A 17,341-nucleotide genomic window follows, 5' to 3' on the forward strand; every position below is an offset into this window, starting at 1 on the left:
TCCTTCATATATAGAGAAGCCTTTGTGCTCAATCATCATCATCATCATTATAATTAATAATAATATATTTATAATTATTATATATAATTATATAATAATAATAATAATAATCATCATCATCATCATCATCATCATCCAAGGACATCCAGGTTTTTTCCTATTAACCTGGAAAGAAATGCAAACTTCCTCCCTCTCTTTCCCCTTATTTCTTTCTTTCTTCCCCCCCTCTTCATATATAGAAAAGCCTTTGTGCTCAATTATTATCATCATTATTATAATTAATAATAATATATTTATATAATAATATATGTATATGATATTTATTATATAATAATAATAATAATAATAATAATAATAATAATAATAATAATATAATACAGAGACACTCAGCTTTTTTCCTACCAACCTGGAAAGAAGTGCAAACTTCCTTCCTCCCTCTCCCTTTTCTTTTCTCTCTCTCTCTCTCTCTTTCTTTCTTCATATATAGAGTAGCCTTGTGGTCAAATAATAATAATAATAATAATAATAATAATAATAATAATAATAATAATAATAATAATAGAAGGCCTTTGGATTTGGAGAAAGTAGCCTGCCTTTGAACTCAGCCACTGGGAGAGTAAAAGGCAGCAGCAGCAGCAACAGCAGCAGCAGCAGCCTAGGAGCCTGAGGGCACCTTCCTCCTTTGCCCTGTGTGTGTCTCTCTCTCTCTCTCTGTGCGGTTGTGTGTGTGTGTGTGTCTGGTCTCTCCCTCCCTCCCTTGTGTGTGTGTGTTGTGTGTGAGAGCATTGCTGCCTCCTCCTCCTTCCACTGCTGCCCTTTGATCCCTGCCTTAGTGTTAGTTAGGGGCTCCGGAGGCACCCAGGGAGCAGCCATAGACACCGCAACAGCCACACACAGCCCTCATTACTTGACACCACACACACACTCTCTCTCACACACATAATCTCCATTTAGATCCATTGAAGAATATTGGCGACCGGGGACAAGCCAGGTGCACGACCGGGGGCGGAAAAAGAAGAACAAGGAGGAAGGGGGGGTGCAGAGAAAAGAAGGGAAGAAAGAGAAAGGTGGAGGAAGAAGGGAAAGAAAAAGAGAGAAATAAAGGAGGGGGAATCCCTTCTTCTTCTTCCTTGGCTTCTCTCGACCCCCCCCCCTTTTTTTTCCTTTTTGCCCTGGGAGAAAAGGGAAAAAAGCAAAGGCAACCCACCCTTTGCCCTTTGGCGTTGCCTCTTCCTCGTTTGCTTCTGCAGTTATTACTATCATTACTACTACTACTATTATTATTTTTAATCCTATTAAACCGAAGAAGAAGAAGAGGAGGAGGATGTGAAAATTAAAATTAAAGAGAAAAAAGGTGATTAAAATGCCCAGGAGGAAGCAGGAGCAGCCCAAGCGCCTCTCTTCTTCACGTAAGTCCTCCTTTTTCTCTCTCTCTTTCAAACCCCTTTCTGTCTCTTTTTCCATTTCATTTTATAATAATAACAGTAACAATAACAATAACAAGCCGGTGTCTCCTCCTTCCCTCCTGCTTCCCTTCCTCTCTCCTCCTCCTCCTCCTCCTCCGTTTTGTGCCTTAGTTTTAGGGTTACGGAGGTGAAGCTGACAAAGAGACAGAAAAGCCTGGGTTACAGTCCTCCTTTTAGGTCTGAGGCGAGGCAGCCATGTTGGGGATGAACAGCCTTCTGCCCTTTTATTTAATTCTCTCCCTTCCCCCCTCCCCTCACTCCTCTCTTGTGTGTTGTGTGTGTGTGTGTATATCTATATCTATGTGTGTGTGTGTGTGTCTCCCTCCCTCCCTCCCCTCTTCATCCCTCCCCTTCCTTGTGCATTTGTGTGTGTGTGAATGGCTTTTAAGTGTGAATGATAGGAGGAGGAGGAGGAGGAGGGGTGAAGAAGAGGAGAGGAAGGGACTCCTTTCTTTAAAATCTTTATTTATATGTATATTTATTGTTATATGTATTAAAAAATGGGGGATCCATGGCTGGGAAGGAAGGAGGGAAGGAGGGAGGTCCGTCTCCGGCTAAAGGTTGCGGCGGGGATGGTCGGCCTCTGAGCCCAGGAAGGAGGAGGAGGAGGGAGGGTTGAGGCGAAGCTGGAGGGAAACGACGGCCAAGAAGACATAGACACACACTAGAGAGAGACACACACACAACCTAAGGCTGGAGTGTGTGTCTGTGTGTCTATTATGTGTGTGTGTGTGTGTTGCGTGGCATGCGAGGTCCCTGCAGAGCAAAAGGGGGAGGCCTTGGCTTTGGCGTTGACTTTGGGCTGCTGCTGATTCTTCCTCCTCCTCTTCTTTCTTTCTTTCTTTCTTTCTTTCTTTCTTTCTCTCTCCTCCTTCTTCTTTTCCTCGGGGCTGCCATAAAACGACAAGGGGTCGAGAGGCTGAAGGTTCCTGAGGGCTCCCAATTGCAGCCCAGACCTTTCCTCCCCAAACACACACACACACACACACACATACATAGACACACACATATATGTACACACCTCACACATACACACATGGCGGCTGCCCCCTCTCCCTCCCTGAAGTCTCCCCTCAAATCCCCCACCATCTCCTCCTCCTCCTCCTCCTTTTCCTCCTCAGTTCTGGCTAACTTTTCCCCCCTTCTCTCCATCCTTTGCTTCCCTCTCTGAAGAAGTGTGTTGCTTCTGGAGGAGGGAAGTGTGACTGGGGTTGTGTGTGATTGTGTGTGGGTTTGTAGGGAAGGGTGATCTGTTGTCCTGAGTACAAAAATGTAGGACGTGTAGGGCTGAGTGATCAAATGTCCTGACCACAAAATGTAGGACCTGTAGGGCAGGGTGAATAGATGTCCTGAACACAAAATGTAGGACGTTCAAGAAATAATGTGGAGGATGCGACCAAACTATAACCTCAAAGCACTCCTAGGAATATTAAATTCCTGCTTCTTAAGCCATGCTCCAAATGGAGGACATTATTGAAATCCCTCATAGACTGAAGGTTGCAGAGGAGGACCTCTGGTCACCTTTTTCATGCTCCAAATGGAGGGCATTTTTGAAATCCCTCTTGGGCAGATCAAGGTTGGGATGGAGGACGTGTCCTGGAAAAGGAGGACGACCTCTGGGTTAACAGAAGGGAGAGCATGGCGCCCCACAAACAACCCTGTGGAGGAGAAATAATGGGGGGTCGAGGGAGCAAGACTGAGCGCCTTCTTAAAAGCCTCTCCAGAGAAAGGAAAGGGTTTTTGCTTTATATTGTGTGTGTATTGCGTTGTGTGTGTGTGTATCCCTCCTCTGCCCTTTTGCCTGTGCTGCTGAATGGCTGCTCAGCGTCGCTGGGCTGAAGGGCTTTCTGTGTCAAAGCCATGGTCGGTCACCTGAAGTTCAAGGAGGAGGAGGCGGGGGTTGCGTAGTGCGGTGTGCCTTGTGTGTCTGTGTGTGGGGGTTGTGAGTGTGTGTGTGGGGAGAGAGTGTGAGCCCTTCCCCTCTGCCTTTCCACACACACAGTTCGAGGAGGGTCTCCATCTTCCCGCCCTTTCCTTCTGCCACAGCCCCCCCCCTCTCTCTCTCCCCCGCTGCTTCCCTCACAAACTGAGGAGGAGGAGGAGGAGGAGCCCTGGAGGGCGCTTCAGTTCCATCCTCCTCTCAGGGCCCAGTCCCAGGGCGCCATGATCTCAGAGAGCTTCCCTTTGACCCCTCAACCACCATTGCCCTGGAGGAGGAGAGGAAGATAGGCGTTTGGAGAGAGAGAGAAGGGGGGGATTGCCAAATTGGGAGGGCGATGGCGGATGGCGTGTGGAGAGAGGCCAAGGCCCTAGTTGAGAGGTCAGAGAGGAGAGAGAGAGAGTGTGTATACACACACACACACACACCAAGTTCAGAGGAAGGCGATGGCAAACCTCTGAACACATCTTGCCAAGAAAATCCCATGATAGGTTCGCCTCCTTAGGGTCGCCATAAGTTGGGAAGGATTTGAAGGCACGCGCACACACACACACACACATTTGGACACACACACATATATACAACACACACATATACTGTGTGTGTGTGTATATATATATATACACACACACACATACAGAAACACACACGTGTATACACATATTTGGACACACACATATATGCACACACATTTGGATGCATATACACATATACATATAGAACACACACATATACTGTATATATATACACACACACATATATATACACATACAGACACATACACAGACACACATATATACACATTTGCACACACACACACACACATATATACACACAGACATATGTACACACACATACACTAATATACATTAGCACACTTATACACATGACACACATGCCTTCCCCCAATGTGTTTTAAAACCCCTCCTTTGGGAAGCTGGCACAAGTCAGTTTCCTGGCTGCCTGAGAGGCTGCTTCTCTTCCCCCCTCAACTCCTCCATTGCTCCTCCTTCTCTTGGCCACTGATCTATATCTTTCTCCCCTCCCCGTTTTCTGCCTTTGTGGTGGGGTCTGTGTGTGAAGGGGGGGGGGGGAGACAGGAGACCACAACTTTTCCTTGGTTTCTTTGCAAATCCCCCTCCCTCCCTCCCTCCCAATCTGGTCAGGAGTGACTTTTGTGTGGGAAATGCTCCTCATCTTGCACTTAACCATGAAGGCAGGGAGTGAGAGAGCAATGATAGCAGGAGCGCAAAAGGAGGATTTGCAAGAGAGAGAGAAAAAGTGGGTTTGGAGAGTTTTGTTTGAAAGTGAACGCCTGTGTGTGTGAGTGTGTGTGTGTGTGTGTGTGAGAGAGAGAGAGAGAGAGAGGCTTTGGAGATGTCTGGGCAAGCAGCTGCAGACTGTGGCCTGCCAGTGACCTTGACCCGGCCCTGGTGCTGCTGCCCTTTCTGTCTGTTTCTCTAGGGCAGAGAGGAAATGCTGTCTCCATTTTAGTTGCTCAGGAAGGTCCTCTTTTGCCGATAGGCTGCTTCTGGCTGTGCTTGCTTTTCCTTGGTGTCCTTTTGGTTTTGCTTTGCCACATAGTTTTGCTTTGCTTTGCCATATATATGTGAATGATAGGAGGAGGAATGATAGGATATATATATATATATAGCAAAGTGCTCTCTCTCTCTCTTTCTCTCTCTCTCTGGCTTTGCTTCACGAACAAAGATTCAGGAAGGACTCATCTCGCACTTTGTAAAGCACATTGATGACTAAAAAGGCCAATCCGGGATAAACAGGTCCGGTTGCAGAAAGCAAAGCAAAGTAAAACTATATGGCAAAGCAAAACTAGGACAAATACACTCATCCCTCCACATTCGCTGGGCTTAGGGGCACAGGGCCCCAGTGAATGTGGGAAAACCACAGATAACAAAAATACTATGTTTTTACATGAGAGAACACCTCTCTAGGAATCTCTTGGTCTTCCAGTGCAACTCTGTGGCCAACATCTGCCAGACATTGACCATAGAATTGCTCTGGAGGAGTTACAGATGCCTAGTAAAGTGTTCTCTCCAGGAATCCTTCAGTGTGACTTTTGGTGAAAGTTGACCATAGAGTTGTGCTGGAGGACCTAGATATTCCTAGAGAGAACATATTAATAAAATCAGTGAATAATCAAATCTGCAGAAGTCAAAGCCGCAAATGTGGAGGGGTGTGTATGTGTGTGTATGCTTCTGGCTATGCTTGGTTTTCCTTGGGTGTTTTAGTTTTACTTTGCCGTGTGTGTGTGTGTAAACTCAGACTGACCCCCTATGATTACAAGTTTTATTATCCATTTGGTCCATTGTAGAAAAGCTAAGGTTTATTAGACTACAAGGCAGTGAAAAAACCAGCTTTTTTAAAAAATTGAGCTAAATTTCTTCAGCTTTTGGTCACAGTTTTTTCCCCCTTAAAATAATAATTAAGGACCCTCTGGTTGTATTGCCTTGGCAGTGAAGGGGGCATGTTGCACAACTTGTAGACTGGCTGTGAAGTGGACCTCTTGTGTACTGTTATTTTTAAAAGACTTTGCAAAGCCTATAATGCCTGTTGTTGTATGTCTCCAAGTCATTTTTTTACTATGGTGACCCCTAGGGTCAAAGCTAGGCAAAATAATGCTTATTTGGCATCAAACACTATTTGATGCTGTTTGCATTTCATAGGGTTACTACTGGTTGGCGTAGCTTTGGTATCACTTTTTACGAGAGTATAGTCATTAGTGCAATATGAAAAGTGCTGGAAATTAAAGTGCTGTGATAATAGTGCAGTGACAACATCGTATCTGCCCCTTCCCCCTTCCATGTAGTTTATACAAAGTAGTCCATAAATATTGCCTTTTTAAATGACACATTGTAATAACATGCAGCACTAAACACTACCATGTATCTTCTGATACTATCATACTAGTGGGGTTTGTTTGATTTTTTTTTAACTATGTAAGCAAAATCCATTGTCTAAATAGTGTGCAATGTATATTTTGACATTCTTTCTTAACAGTTAACAGGTTCAGTATAACAGAATGAAAATGCAGTTTTGCATTGAAGGCTGCAATCTTGAATTAAGGCCCATTGAACTTGGAAGTGCTTACTTCTGAGTAAATGTGTAGGATTGAGTGGCAATTCGCAACATTGCACATGCGTAAATCAGTGTTTGTTTTCATGCACAGACCACTGAGAGGCATATACAATGGTAACCATGTGCATGTGTATGTAAGTGTGACTTTTCTCTTGAATAACCTTACAATATGATCCACAGTGTGTTTTATCTCAAGCAGTAACCATACAATTTGTTCATATGTTACTCCCAATGTTTTGGATTTTTAAAGCCATTTTGATATATTTTTTTCTTTATTGTTGCATCCTAGAAAAGTGAGACAAGTGGAAATAAAATAGTGATAAACTTCTTACTAATTAAAATAGTGTTAGACCTCTTACTGGTTGCTGTCTGTAAATATTGAGAAAGGTTGGTCTCAGTAAAAGAGTTTATTTACTTTTTGGAACTTGAGATAAATCTTTAGGGAGAGTTTGACTTAAATATATACCTTGAGAGAAATGAAAGAGAAAGTTAACCATTGTGATAATTACCATTATCTAATTATAGGACTGGAGAATAGTGTAAGAAGAAGTTGTAAGTTGTACTTTGTATTTGACATTGAAAACATTAGGCCAAGCGTGTCAATAAGAACTGGAGCCAAAGACCTCCTTGGGATATTTTGGCCTGTTACAGACAGCCAAAATAAAGCTGCTTCGAGTCACAGTGGAGGTATGGTGTTTTAATGATGCATGCGTCCTAAGAGTCCAGAAGCCACACCAAAGCCACGCTCCAGTCCTTAGGGCTGGAGTGTGGCTTTGGTGCGACTTCTGGACTCTTAGGATGCATGCATCATTGAAACACCATATCTCTACTGTGACTCGAAGCAGCTTTATTTTGGCTGTCTGTAACAGGCCATAAGCACCTTCTCTTGTACATCAGGGCTGGCTTTTGACCATGGAAGCCTACATTCAAATCTCCTTCTGCCTACAAAGTTGGCTGGCTGCCTTGGGCCAGTCACTGTCTCTTAGGTGAACCTGCTTCATAAAGTTCTTGCACTGTGAAGATAAAATGGGATGGAAAGACATGTATAACTGCAAATATATTTGGTTACAACTCCAACCAGCCCTAGCCAACATATAGTCATGATTGAAGAAACTTGAAAGTTGGAGTCCAAAATCATCTGGAGAGCCACCCTTGGCTCATCCCTTGAATCAGAATTGGGCAGGGAGGGAAGACATGGCAAAGATGTACAGCCAGTGAAATTTGAGGGACTTGGAAAGTGTGATTCAGAAGTGAGATGTTTGTGTATTCCCTTCATGTAAAGACACGCTCACAGATGAACATTAAAACTGGTGGAGTAAATCCAATTTTAGTCCAGGTTAAAGTTGAAATGAATGAGACTTGTTAGTCACCAGCTATGTAAGACTCGTTAATTTTAATGGGTCTGCTCTAGTTTGGGCTAAAACTGGATTAGAAAGAAGAGTTAACATTAGCCCCTCCAACCTGGTGTTTTCCAGGTTTCCTGGATTTCTTTTAAGGGACTTGCTTTATAGGAAGGGAGAGCATGTAGATGCTGATATACTGTCTGTGCAGACTTGTTACAAATGCTACAGAATTAGAGTTACTTGAGCATTACTTCTTGTAGTTTTAAATTGTATCTGCTTCAAGTTAGATTTGAGAAAGTATGAATTGTAATATTACAATGTCAGATGCATGGGTTGTTGTAATTAAAATCACCAAAGCTAATAATTCTATAGAATATTAATCAAATTCTTCATTTTTTAAAAATAAAGAAATTAGATGTCTAAGGTTATTTATTATGCCTCTAGTCTTGCTGTTGTGTGCCTTCAAGTCATTTCCAACTGATGGCGACCCTATCATGGGGTTCAAAGGGGTTTTGCCTTTGCCGTCCTCTGAGGCTGAGAGAATGTGACTAACCTGAGGTCATCCAGTGGGTTTATATCTAGTCTAGAGTATAGAATAAATAAAATAGAATATAGTATGGAATGTAGTGTATAGCTTTATTGTTATTTCCATATATAAACCCCAGTGTGGCCCAGTACGTTGTATCTGAACACAGAAAAGAATATGAAATATGTGTGAAATAAGGTGATGGCTGCGGAAATTGGATTGTAAAAGATAACAAAGCATAGAATATTGTTACAGTGGCAGCTAGGCAGAGATAAAAAAGGCTACTCAGAAGAAGGAAGGAGCCTTGTGAGACAGGTTTACTATGATGATTATTTCAATTATGTGATGAAATTCACATAAGCATAATAGGGAATAAATCTCATTATACTCTTGGAACTTAGATCCAAGTCCATCTACAGGTATTTTGATCAGAGTGCAAAAATGTTAGAATGACAATTCTGAAATATTTTCACATTGAACTTCCATGTACCTATATATTTGTAATTTAGGCCATTCTAATAGTCTCTCCCTGCTATCAAGCCATTCACACAATTCTTTTTATCAGATGTTTAGTGAGCTTTGGGGATGATGGCTTGGTCTTGTGATCCATGCTGAGGTCACAGTGGTCATATCCTGGGAAATCTTATAAAATTTGGCATGGGAAGCACATGCTGCATTGTTGTCTCAGCGTGACTCAGCTAGTTCATGACAACTGGAATTCTTCTCCACCCTCCATCAGCTTATTGGAACTTTATCATTATGAAAAATGATCTTGTCTGTGTGCCCAATTCACATGAGAGGGACTTTTACATTTAATTTTTTCTAGCTGTGAGCAAGCTTACTGCAGGGGTACCAAGACCAGAGTTCATAAAAAATTTAATAAATAATAAATACAACAATGTTTAAAAATCTATCCCCCTGCCCCAGACTTTTCTGCCTACAAATCGAACTCAGGACAGCTAAGAATGTTAAGTCACAGAGAAATAATCCGCACAGCAGAAATAATCCATAATCCATAATATAATAATAAACTTTTGTTCTGTTGTCACAGCAAACTACAGTTCGCAAAATTCCATAGCATTGAGCCAGGGCAGCTAAAGTGGTGTGAGACTGGATTATTTCCCCTGTGCAGAGGTAGGAAGAGAGAAGCCTTTTGTAACTAAAGGCAAAAGTTTGCTTCCTCAAGCAGCCAATTAAGCCCAGTGCTATTCAACATCTTTATCAATGACTTGGAGGACAAAATTGGGGGCATACTTATCAAATTTGCAGATGACACCAAATTAGGAGGAATAGCTAGTACTGCAGAGGACAGGATCAAAATTAAAGATGACTTGAATAGACTTGAAAGCTGGGCCAAAGCTAACAAAATGAAATTCAACACGGAGAAATGTAAGGTACTGCACTTAGGGCAGAAAAATGAAATGCACAGATATAGGATGGGCGACACCTGGCTGAATGAAACTACATGTGAAAGGGATCTGGGAGTCCAAGTAGACCACAAGTTGAACATGAGTCAACAATGCGACGCAGCTGCTACAAAGGCCAATGCAATTTTAGGCTGCATCAATAAAAGTATAGTGTCTAGATCAAGGGAAGTAATAGTGCCACTATATTCTGCTCTGGTCAGGCCTCATCTGGAATATTGTGTCCAGTTCTGGGCACCACAATTCAAAAAGGACATTGAGAAACTGAAGCGTGTCCAAAGGAGGGCGACAAAAATAGTGAAGGATCTGGAAGCCATGCCTTATGAGGAATGATTTAGGGAGCTGGGGATGTTTAGCCTGGAGAAGGTTAAGAGGTGATATGATAGCCCTGTTTAAATATTTGAAGGGATGTCATATTGAGGAGGGAGCCAGCTTGTTTTCTGCTGCTCCAGAGAACAGAACCCGGAACAATGGATGCAAGCTCCAGGAAAAGAGATTTCACCTCAACATTAGGAAGACCTTCCTGACAGTAAGGGCTGTCCGACAGTGGAACACACCCCCTCGGAGTGTAGTGGAATCTCCTTGGAGGTCTTTATACGGAGGCTGGATGGCCATCTGTCAGGGATGCTTTGATTTGGATTTCCTGCATGGCAGGGGGTTGGACTGGATGGCCCTTGCGGTCTCTTCCAACTCTATGATTCTAATGTCATATGTTTTACATTCTAAAGTTCCCAGGTTCAGTATGAGAAGTCTCTGATGGCAGGACTGAGAGCCTCAGCCACTGAGAGCTTCTGCCAATCAGAGGAGACCACACTGAGTTCAATAAATCTAAACCAATGATTTGGCTCATTTTAAGAGAGTTTGATATTTTTGTATGTTCAGTTTTGATACAGATTTCTGTACGGAAGAATGTCCAGCAATAAAAGTATCATTTGGAGTTCTCTTGCTTCAGCAATTAAAAGAATAAGCATTGAGCTGGTAAGCTCTGATTTGTCTCTCATCCATAACCAATAAGAAGCCTATACAGATAGGCCAAAATAAAGCTGCTTCAGGTCACTTTGGAGATATGCTGTTTAAATGATGCATGTGTCCTAAAAGGCCAGAAGCCACACCAAAGCCATGCTACAGTCCTAAGGATCGGAGCGCAGCTTTGGTGCCACTTCTGGCCTCCTAAGATGTATCTGTCATTTAAACAGCATCTCCAAAGTGACCTGAAGCAGATTTATTTTGGCCTGTCTGTACAGGCCCAAGGTTAGTCTTTAGACAGGCTCCTTCATGACCAACTCTATTTTAGAAAGTGTGATGGTGGTACTTAACTGCACTGCAGAAATAATCCAAGTTGACCATACATTTAACTGCCATGGCTTAGTGCTGTGGAATTCCAGGATTTGTAATATGTTGTGGCACCAGAGCGCTCTGAAAGAGGTGGCTAAATATCTCACAAAATTACAAATCTCAGAATTCCTTAGCACTGAGTCATGGCAGTTTAAGTGGATTATTTCTGCAGTGTAGATACAGACTGAGAGGCTAAACTGACCAGTACTAAACACCGGCATACGACTGGAGTGGGGGCATGGCCCACACGCCGGCTGTCCCAACTTCCTCCCCAATGTCAGTGTCACACCGCCCACCCATCTGCACATCAGGCAGAGGCATGCTCCTTCTGCCCAGCATTTTAGTCTCGCTGTGCCAAATAATCAGTGAAAAGCCACTGACTTTTCACTGCTTTAGGAAAGAGTGGCAAAGCGCTGGATAGGGCCTGCAGCGTGCGGTTGCCATGGGCCCGATCCGGTGCTGCAAGGGGTGGTGGGACACCACTCCTTTGGGGCCGTCTATACAGCCCCTGAGTCTTGTGGAATCTTGGGATGTGTAGTTTGGTGAGCCACTTGGAATTCTGTGTTAGAGATTTCTGTCCCTCTTTTCTAATGTAAACTACCAGAGCTTTCTAGCAGAGAATTCTAAGATTCCCCCAAACCACAACTCCAGTGTGATGGAGTCATTGCTGTTAAAGTGGTACTGCATGACTATAAATTATATAGTGTGGCTATAACCTGAGATGGCCAAGCAGCAATAAATAGTTATTTAATTCAGTGTGTGTGTATGTGTGTGTATTCGTTGCCTATCAGCCCCATGAATCCCATAGAATTTTCTTAAGCAAGGGATACTTAGAGGTGGTTTTCTTCCTCTGAAATGTATCCCAGAGCAGCTGGTATTCTTTGATGGTCTCCCATCTAAATACTAACCAGGGCTGACACTGCTTAGCTTCCAATATCACACAGGATCTGGTGCTGTTAGGGTTTTTAGGCCTTCATTTAATACATTATTGCTGTATTTTTAATGTTACTATTGGGAAGAAGTGCTTATAGGATTTTCTCTCTCAGATTCAAAATAATGACAGCAACCTTAGGTATTATATATACTGATGCAGGAAGTGTGACGTGTCATTTCCTACTTCACCTCTGGATGCCAAATATCTTCAGCCAGTACTGCCTGTCACCATTGTTTATCTAAATAAGTAAGGTTAGGATCCACCCACTAATGCCACTGCCTTTCTGCGGTGATGGGATTGTATGCTGTTGTGAGACAAGAGGCTATGCTGATGGCAGCAGTGATGTGGTAGGGTTTCCCATGTCAAGCAGACTTTTGCTGAGTAGCCAGACTAAAAGTCCCAAACAACTACTGGGTAGCTGCAGTAGTGGGTCGTGATGCTGGCAGAGCTAACAGTGCTGTGCAGAAGAAGGTACAGATAAATCCCCTTTGAATATCTTTTACCATGAAAACTCTATGATGAGGCAAACAAGAGATAGAGCCAGAAGATGAGACTTCAGGTCAGAAGGCGAGCTACTGGAGAAGAGCGGAGGACAAGTAAGAGTAGCACTGAGACTAATGATGCATTTGGACTCAAGCCAAAAGGACATTGAGCTGTTGATATACTCAGAGGTGAAAGGAAAGTTTAAAACTGCATAACATACCATATATTATAAGAATATGGAATATGAGAAGGGAAATCGGGAAGCTTGTTGTATGCCTTCAAGTCATTTCTGACTTAAGGAAACTCTAAGGCTCTTGGGGTTTTTTGGGAAGAGCAGGTTTGCTTTGCCGAGAGAGTATGACTTGCCCAAGGTCACCCAGTGGGATTCTGTGGCCTAGTGTGAACTCTGGTTTCCAGGGTCCAGGGTCATAGTCCAATGTTTAAAACACTGCACCATGCTGATTCTAGGGGGAAGCTAGACACTGTGAAACAAGAAATGAAATGTATAAATATCGCATAACTTGGGGTGAGCAAGATAAGGTGGACAGGAACTAGCCATTTTCTGTCAGATAATTACACCATGTTTTACTCAGGAAATAAAAACTTTTAAAGAATTTGGGTGGCATTAATAGTGAGGAGAGATGTACCAAAAGCAGTCAAAGGCTATAATTCAAAGTCTGACTAAATAATATCAATAGGACTTATGGGAAAACCTATCCATATAACCGTAATTCAAGTTTAAGCTCCAACTACAGAGTCAAAAGAAGAAGGAATTGATTCTGTGCTGGAGTCCAGGAGCAGACTGATCATACACCAACACAGGACTTGTTCTTAATCCATTTTGCATGGAATGTAAAAGGAGAAAACAGAGCATAATCAAAAGTTGTAGAAAAATATTGGCATAGGATTTTAAAAAATGAAGCAGGAGAGTGACTGATTGAATTTTCCAAGGCAAACAGCTTGTTCATTGCAAACACATTAATGCAAGAGATGACTGTATACATGGCCTTTACCTGACAGCCAATATAGAAATCAAATAGACTACATCACTGGAAACAGTCGATGGAGAAGCTCAATTCTGTTTTCAAAAACAAGACCAGGAGCAGATTGCTAATATCAAAAATGAGAGTAAAGTTAAAGAAGAACATTAAACCAAAATTGTGCGAAAGTGCAACCTGAAGAACATACCTGTAGATTCAAAGAAAATATAAAATATAAATTTGCACGATTAAACCCAACTGACCAGGAACTAGTAGAATTCTGAAGTTAGGGGCATTGTTAGGCAGGGATACAAAAAGATACTATCTGCAGCCAAAAAGAAGAGAGAGAGAGAGAGAGAGAGAGAGAGAGAGAGAGAGAGAGAGAGAAGAGAATCCACAATGAATGACAAGCAGTCAAGCAGTTAAGGACAGGTGAGAACCAAAAATAAAATGAGACAGGAATAGGATTAGAATCCTGAATGCAATTGTTAAGCAACTTGTGCACAGGGACAAGGAGAACTACTATAATAATGCAGAGAAATAGATGACAACAAAAAAGGGAGAATAAGAGATGTCTTCCACAGATTCTAGGAAATCAAAGGGAAATTTAAACCAAGAGTGGGAATGCTCTATGACTAGCAGAGGAACACGTTACATGGCTAAATTTAAATAAAAAGATGATGGAGACAATACACTGAACTATAGAAAAGAGATGAAAGGATGACAGATTCATTCAAGGAAAACAATTTGAAGATGAACGTACAACTTTAGAAAGTGGCGTGGAGGCTGCACTCAGAGCACTTGGGAGAAATAAATCACAGAAACAGATGGCTTAGAAATACTGCTACTTTTTGCCGCAGAGACAGAATTTACTCTAGTTCTACCTAAAACTTGTCAACAAATATAGGAAAAAAATACAATGACCTATAGCTTGGAAATGCTTAATATACATTCCAGTCCCCAAAGAAGGGGACAGCAGGGATTATTGTAACCACACAACCACTGCATTAATTTCCAATGCAAGCAAAGTGATGCTCAAAATTCTAGAACAAACACTTTTGTCATATGTGGAGTGAGAAATGCCAGATGACCAAATTTGGTTCAGGAAGGGAGAAGGCACTAGGGATTACATTGCAAATATATGTTGGATAATGGAGCACATCATCAGAGAATTTCAGAAGACAATCAGCCTGTGCTTTATAGATTATAGCAAAGCCTTGGATTATGTAGATTATGAGCCTCTCTTAAATGAATGTACCACAACATCTAATTGTCCTGATGTGTAATCTATACTCAGGACAAGAGATTACCATCAGGAAAGAATACAGAGAAACAGCATGGTTTCCAGTTGGCAAGGGGGTCAGGCAAGGCTGCATTTTATCACCCTGTTTAGTTTGTACAGTGAATGTATTATATGTAAAGCAGGATTAGATCTGGAGGAAGATATATAATTGAAAACTAAAGTTAGGTTATCTGTGCAGTCATATTTCCAATTTCTATGTCTGGTTGTGAAAGTTAGACAGTGAAGAAGGCTGATAGGAAGAAAATCCACTCATTTGAAATGTGGTGCTGGAAAAGAGTTCTGTGGATACTCTGGACTGCCAACAAGATAAATAAATGGGTCCTAGAGCAAATTAAGCCTGAACTTTCCCTAGAAGCCAGAATGACTGAACTGAGACTTTCCTACTTTGGACATATCATGAGAAGACATGAATCCCTGAAAAAAAATGTTTGGTAAGGTAGAAAGTAGTAGGAAAAGAGGAAGAGCATTTCAAATGGATAGCATTTCAATCAAGGCATCAATCATGGCACTGAGTCTGCAAGATTGGAGCAGGGCTGTGAATCATAGGGTGACTTGGAGGTGTTTTATTGATAGGGTCACCATAGGTAGAAGTCAATGATGGAAGTTAACAATAGCAAAAAGGATCCCACATAGTCTATATTTAAAAATAAGAGATAATGGTATTATAAAGTCACTTAGAGTGAAACTGAGTAGTTCTGCTGCTTTTTCTCTTGACCAGAGCCCAAGTTTCTATAATCTCCTTGCTTCTAGTTTTAACTTGACCTGTGATCCTAACCTTTTATCTGTGAAAGACCATACATCTCATTAAAATCACCAAGACATGCTTGTTGGAAGATAAGTTTGGAAGTGGGGCCCTCTGTCTTAATAAAATAACACATTTTTCTGCCTGAAGTGGAATGGCAAATAACACCCCTGTCCCATGTCACTAGACAGAGAGCATGGGCTGCCCAAATTGTTGGAACCTGGGACAGAAAACCTAACAAGCACCTCCTACTGCATTCTTAAATCCAGTTCCTGATACAAAATCCTCCCCCTTTCTTTGTCCCCATCACTGTGATTTTATCCTGCAAAAGATGAAAACGGATCTTGTCCACTGGATTACAGCCAAAAAGATCGACAGGAAGATCAGTAAATACTAGGCTATTGCTAGGTTGCCTTAGAGGAGTCTTGTAAGGCTTATTGAAATTATATACATAAAGTCTTTTGAGAACTGAAGGAAAACCCTATATAAATACTACAAATGCTATTTATTTACTGTTGATGACATGTGGCCATTATGTATGGGGACAGTACATATATTTTGTTATGTGGCCGTTTAACATTCTAATAAAATTGTGTATATGGTGGAGGTGAGGGTTTGAATGCCTGAGACACATGATAAATACATTCAGATGAATAATCTTTAAAAAAATTAATATGAGGGTGGTATACAAAGGGTAAGATCAAAATAAAATACTGCAGGAACAAAACAATTAGGTAACAAAAGAAAAGCTATCAGTCTGACATTTAAAATGGGCACATAAAACTGTTTAACCTGGCACTAAAAAGACTATGATTTATAACTGGTCCCAATATTACAGTCTTTTTCCATAGACTGTGGAATATCCATAGTCAGGTTGCCACAGCAGAAAAGGTTGTTTCCATTGTTGCCATGTTAATGTATATCTCCTGGCAAAGGTGCTCAAAGGCCTTACCTGCAGATTTTATAACATAGCTGGTTGATCTGGAAAGAGGTGATTCTCCAGATATTTGAGTCCCTAGCCATTTGTGGCTTTAAAGGTAATATTCTGCATCCTCAATTGGGCCCTGAAGCAAAGAGGATACCAGTATATCCCTTTTAGAATTGGTACAATTAATTTCCATTAGAACATAGTGAAAATTCTGGCCACTGCATTTTGCTCTGTTTGCAGTTTCTTGGACTTCAGTGATAGAAATGGTGTTAACTCCTGCCAAGAGGTTATTATACTGCTTGCTCATATGGGATAATCTTTATAACTGCTATAGGATATGGGAAGTACTATACTGATACAGTGTAATGATAATAGGGCACCTGGAAAAACAAACATGTTACAATGGGCAAAGAAGGGAAGAAAAGAAATGCATATAATGATTTCTAAAAGTACATAATTATTAACAGTATTCATAAATATTTCTCTGATACTCTAATCCTTTTTCAAAAGATTGTGCACAAAAATCAACAATAAACCAGGGATCCTAAAAATAAAGAGTTCATGCACTTGAAAGTGTTTCTTTTGGCTATTGATGCCTTTAAAGTATAAGCACTAAGAGGGAAATGCCACTGAAACAGTTGATCTATATGATCAAGTACAGATGTACCCTTATTTCAGAAATAAATGGATGGTAGATTTATATTTCCATCCTGGTGGAATTACTGTACAGCAGGGGCTATCTAGATTTATTGGGACACTGTACCACAGGTCAAGAAACTTCTTTAACTTTTTAGTTATTAACATTCAGTGTGTGCCATATAGGCACACAGAGGCCCTGTGTG

At 41.6% G+C, this 17,341-nt stretch overlaps 1 protein-coding gene across 3 annotated transcripts in view; it reads left to right on the forward strand.

Moving 5' to 3' along the window:
* The first annotated feature begins 797 nt into the window (after window positions 1-797).
* ZNF827 (zinc finger protein 827) overlaps window positions 798-17,341 on the forward strand; it is a 154,035-nt gene continuing 137,491 nt past the window's right edge. For all 3 annotated transcript variants that reach the window (XM_089525729.1, XM_089525731.1, XM_089525730.1), the window contains exon 1: window positions 798-1,409. In XM_089525729.1, the coding sequence (XP_089381855.1) occupies window positions 1,364-1,409 (46 nt within the window). In that variant the 5' untranslated portion in view covers window positions 798-1,363. The remainder of the gene's footprint in view (window positions 1,410-17,341) is intronic.

Source organism: Sceloporus occidentalis, unplaced genomic scaffold (genome assembly GCF_023333645.1).
Source record: "Sceloporus occidentalis isolate IW3139 unplaced genomic scaffold, rSceOcc1.0.p SCAF_5, whole genome shotgun sequence".
NCBI classification, from domain to species: domain Eukaryota; kingdom Metazoa; phylum Chordata; class Lepidosauria; order Squamata; family Phrynosomatidae; genus Sceloporus; species Sceloporus occidentalis.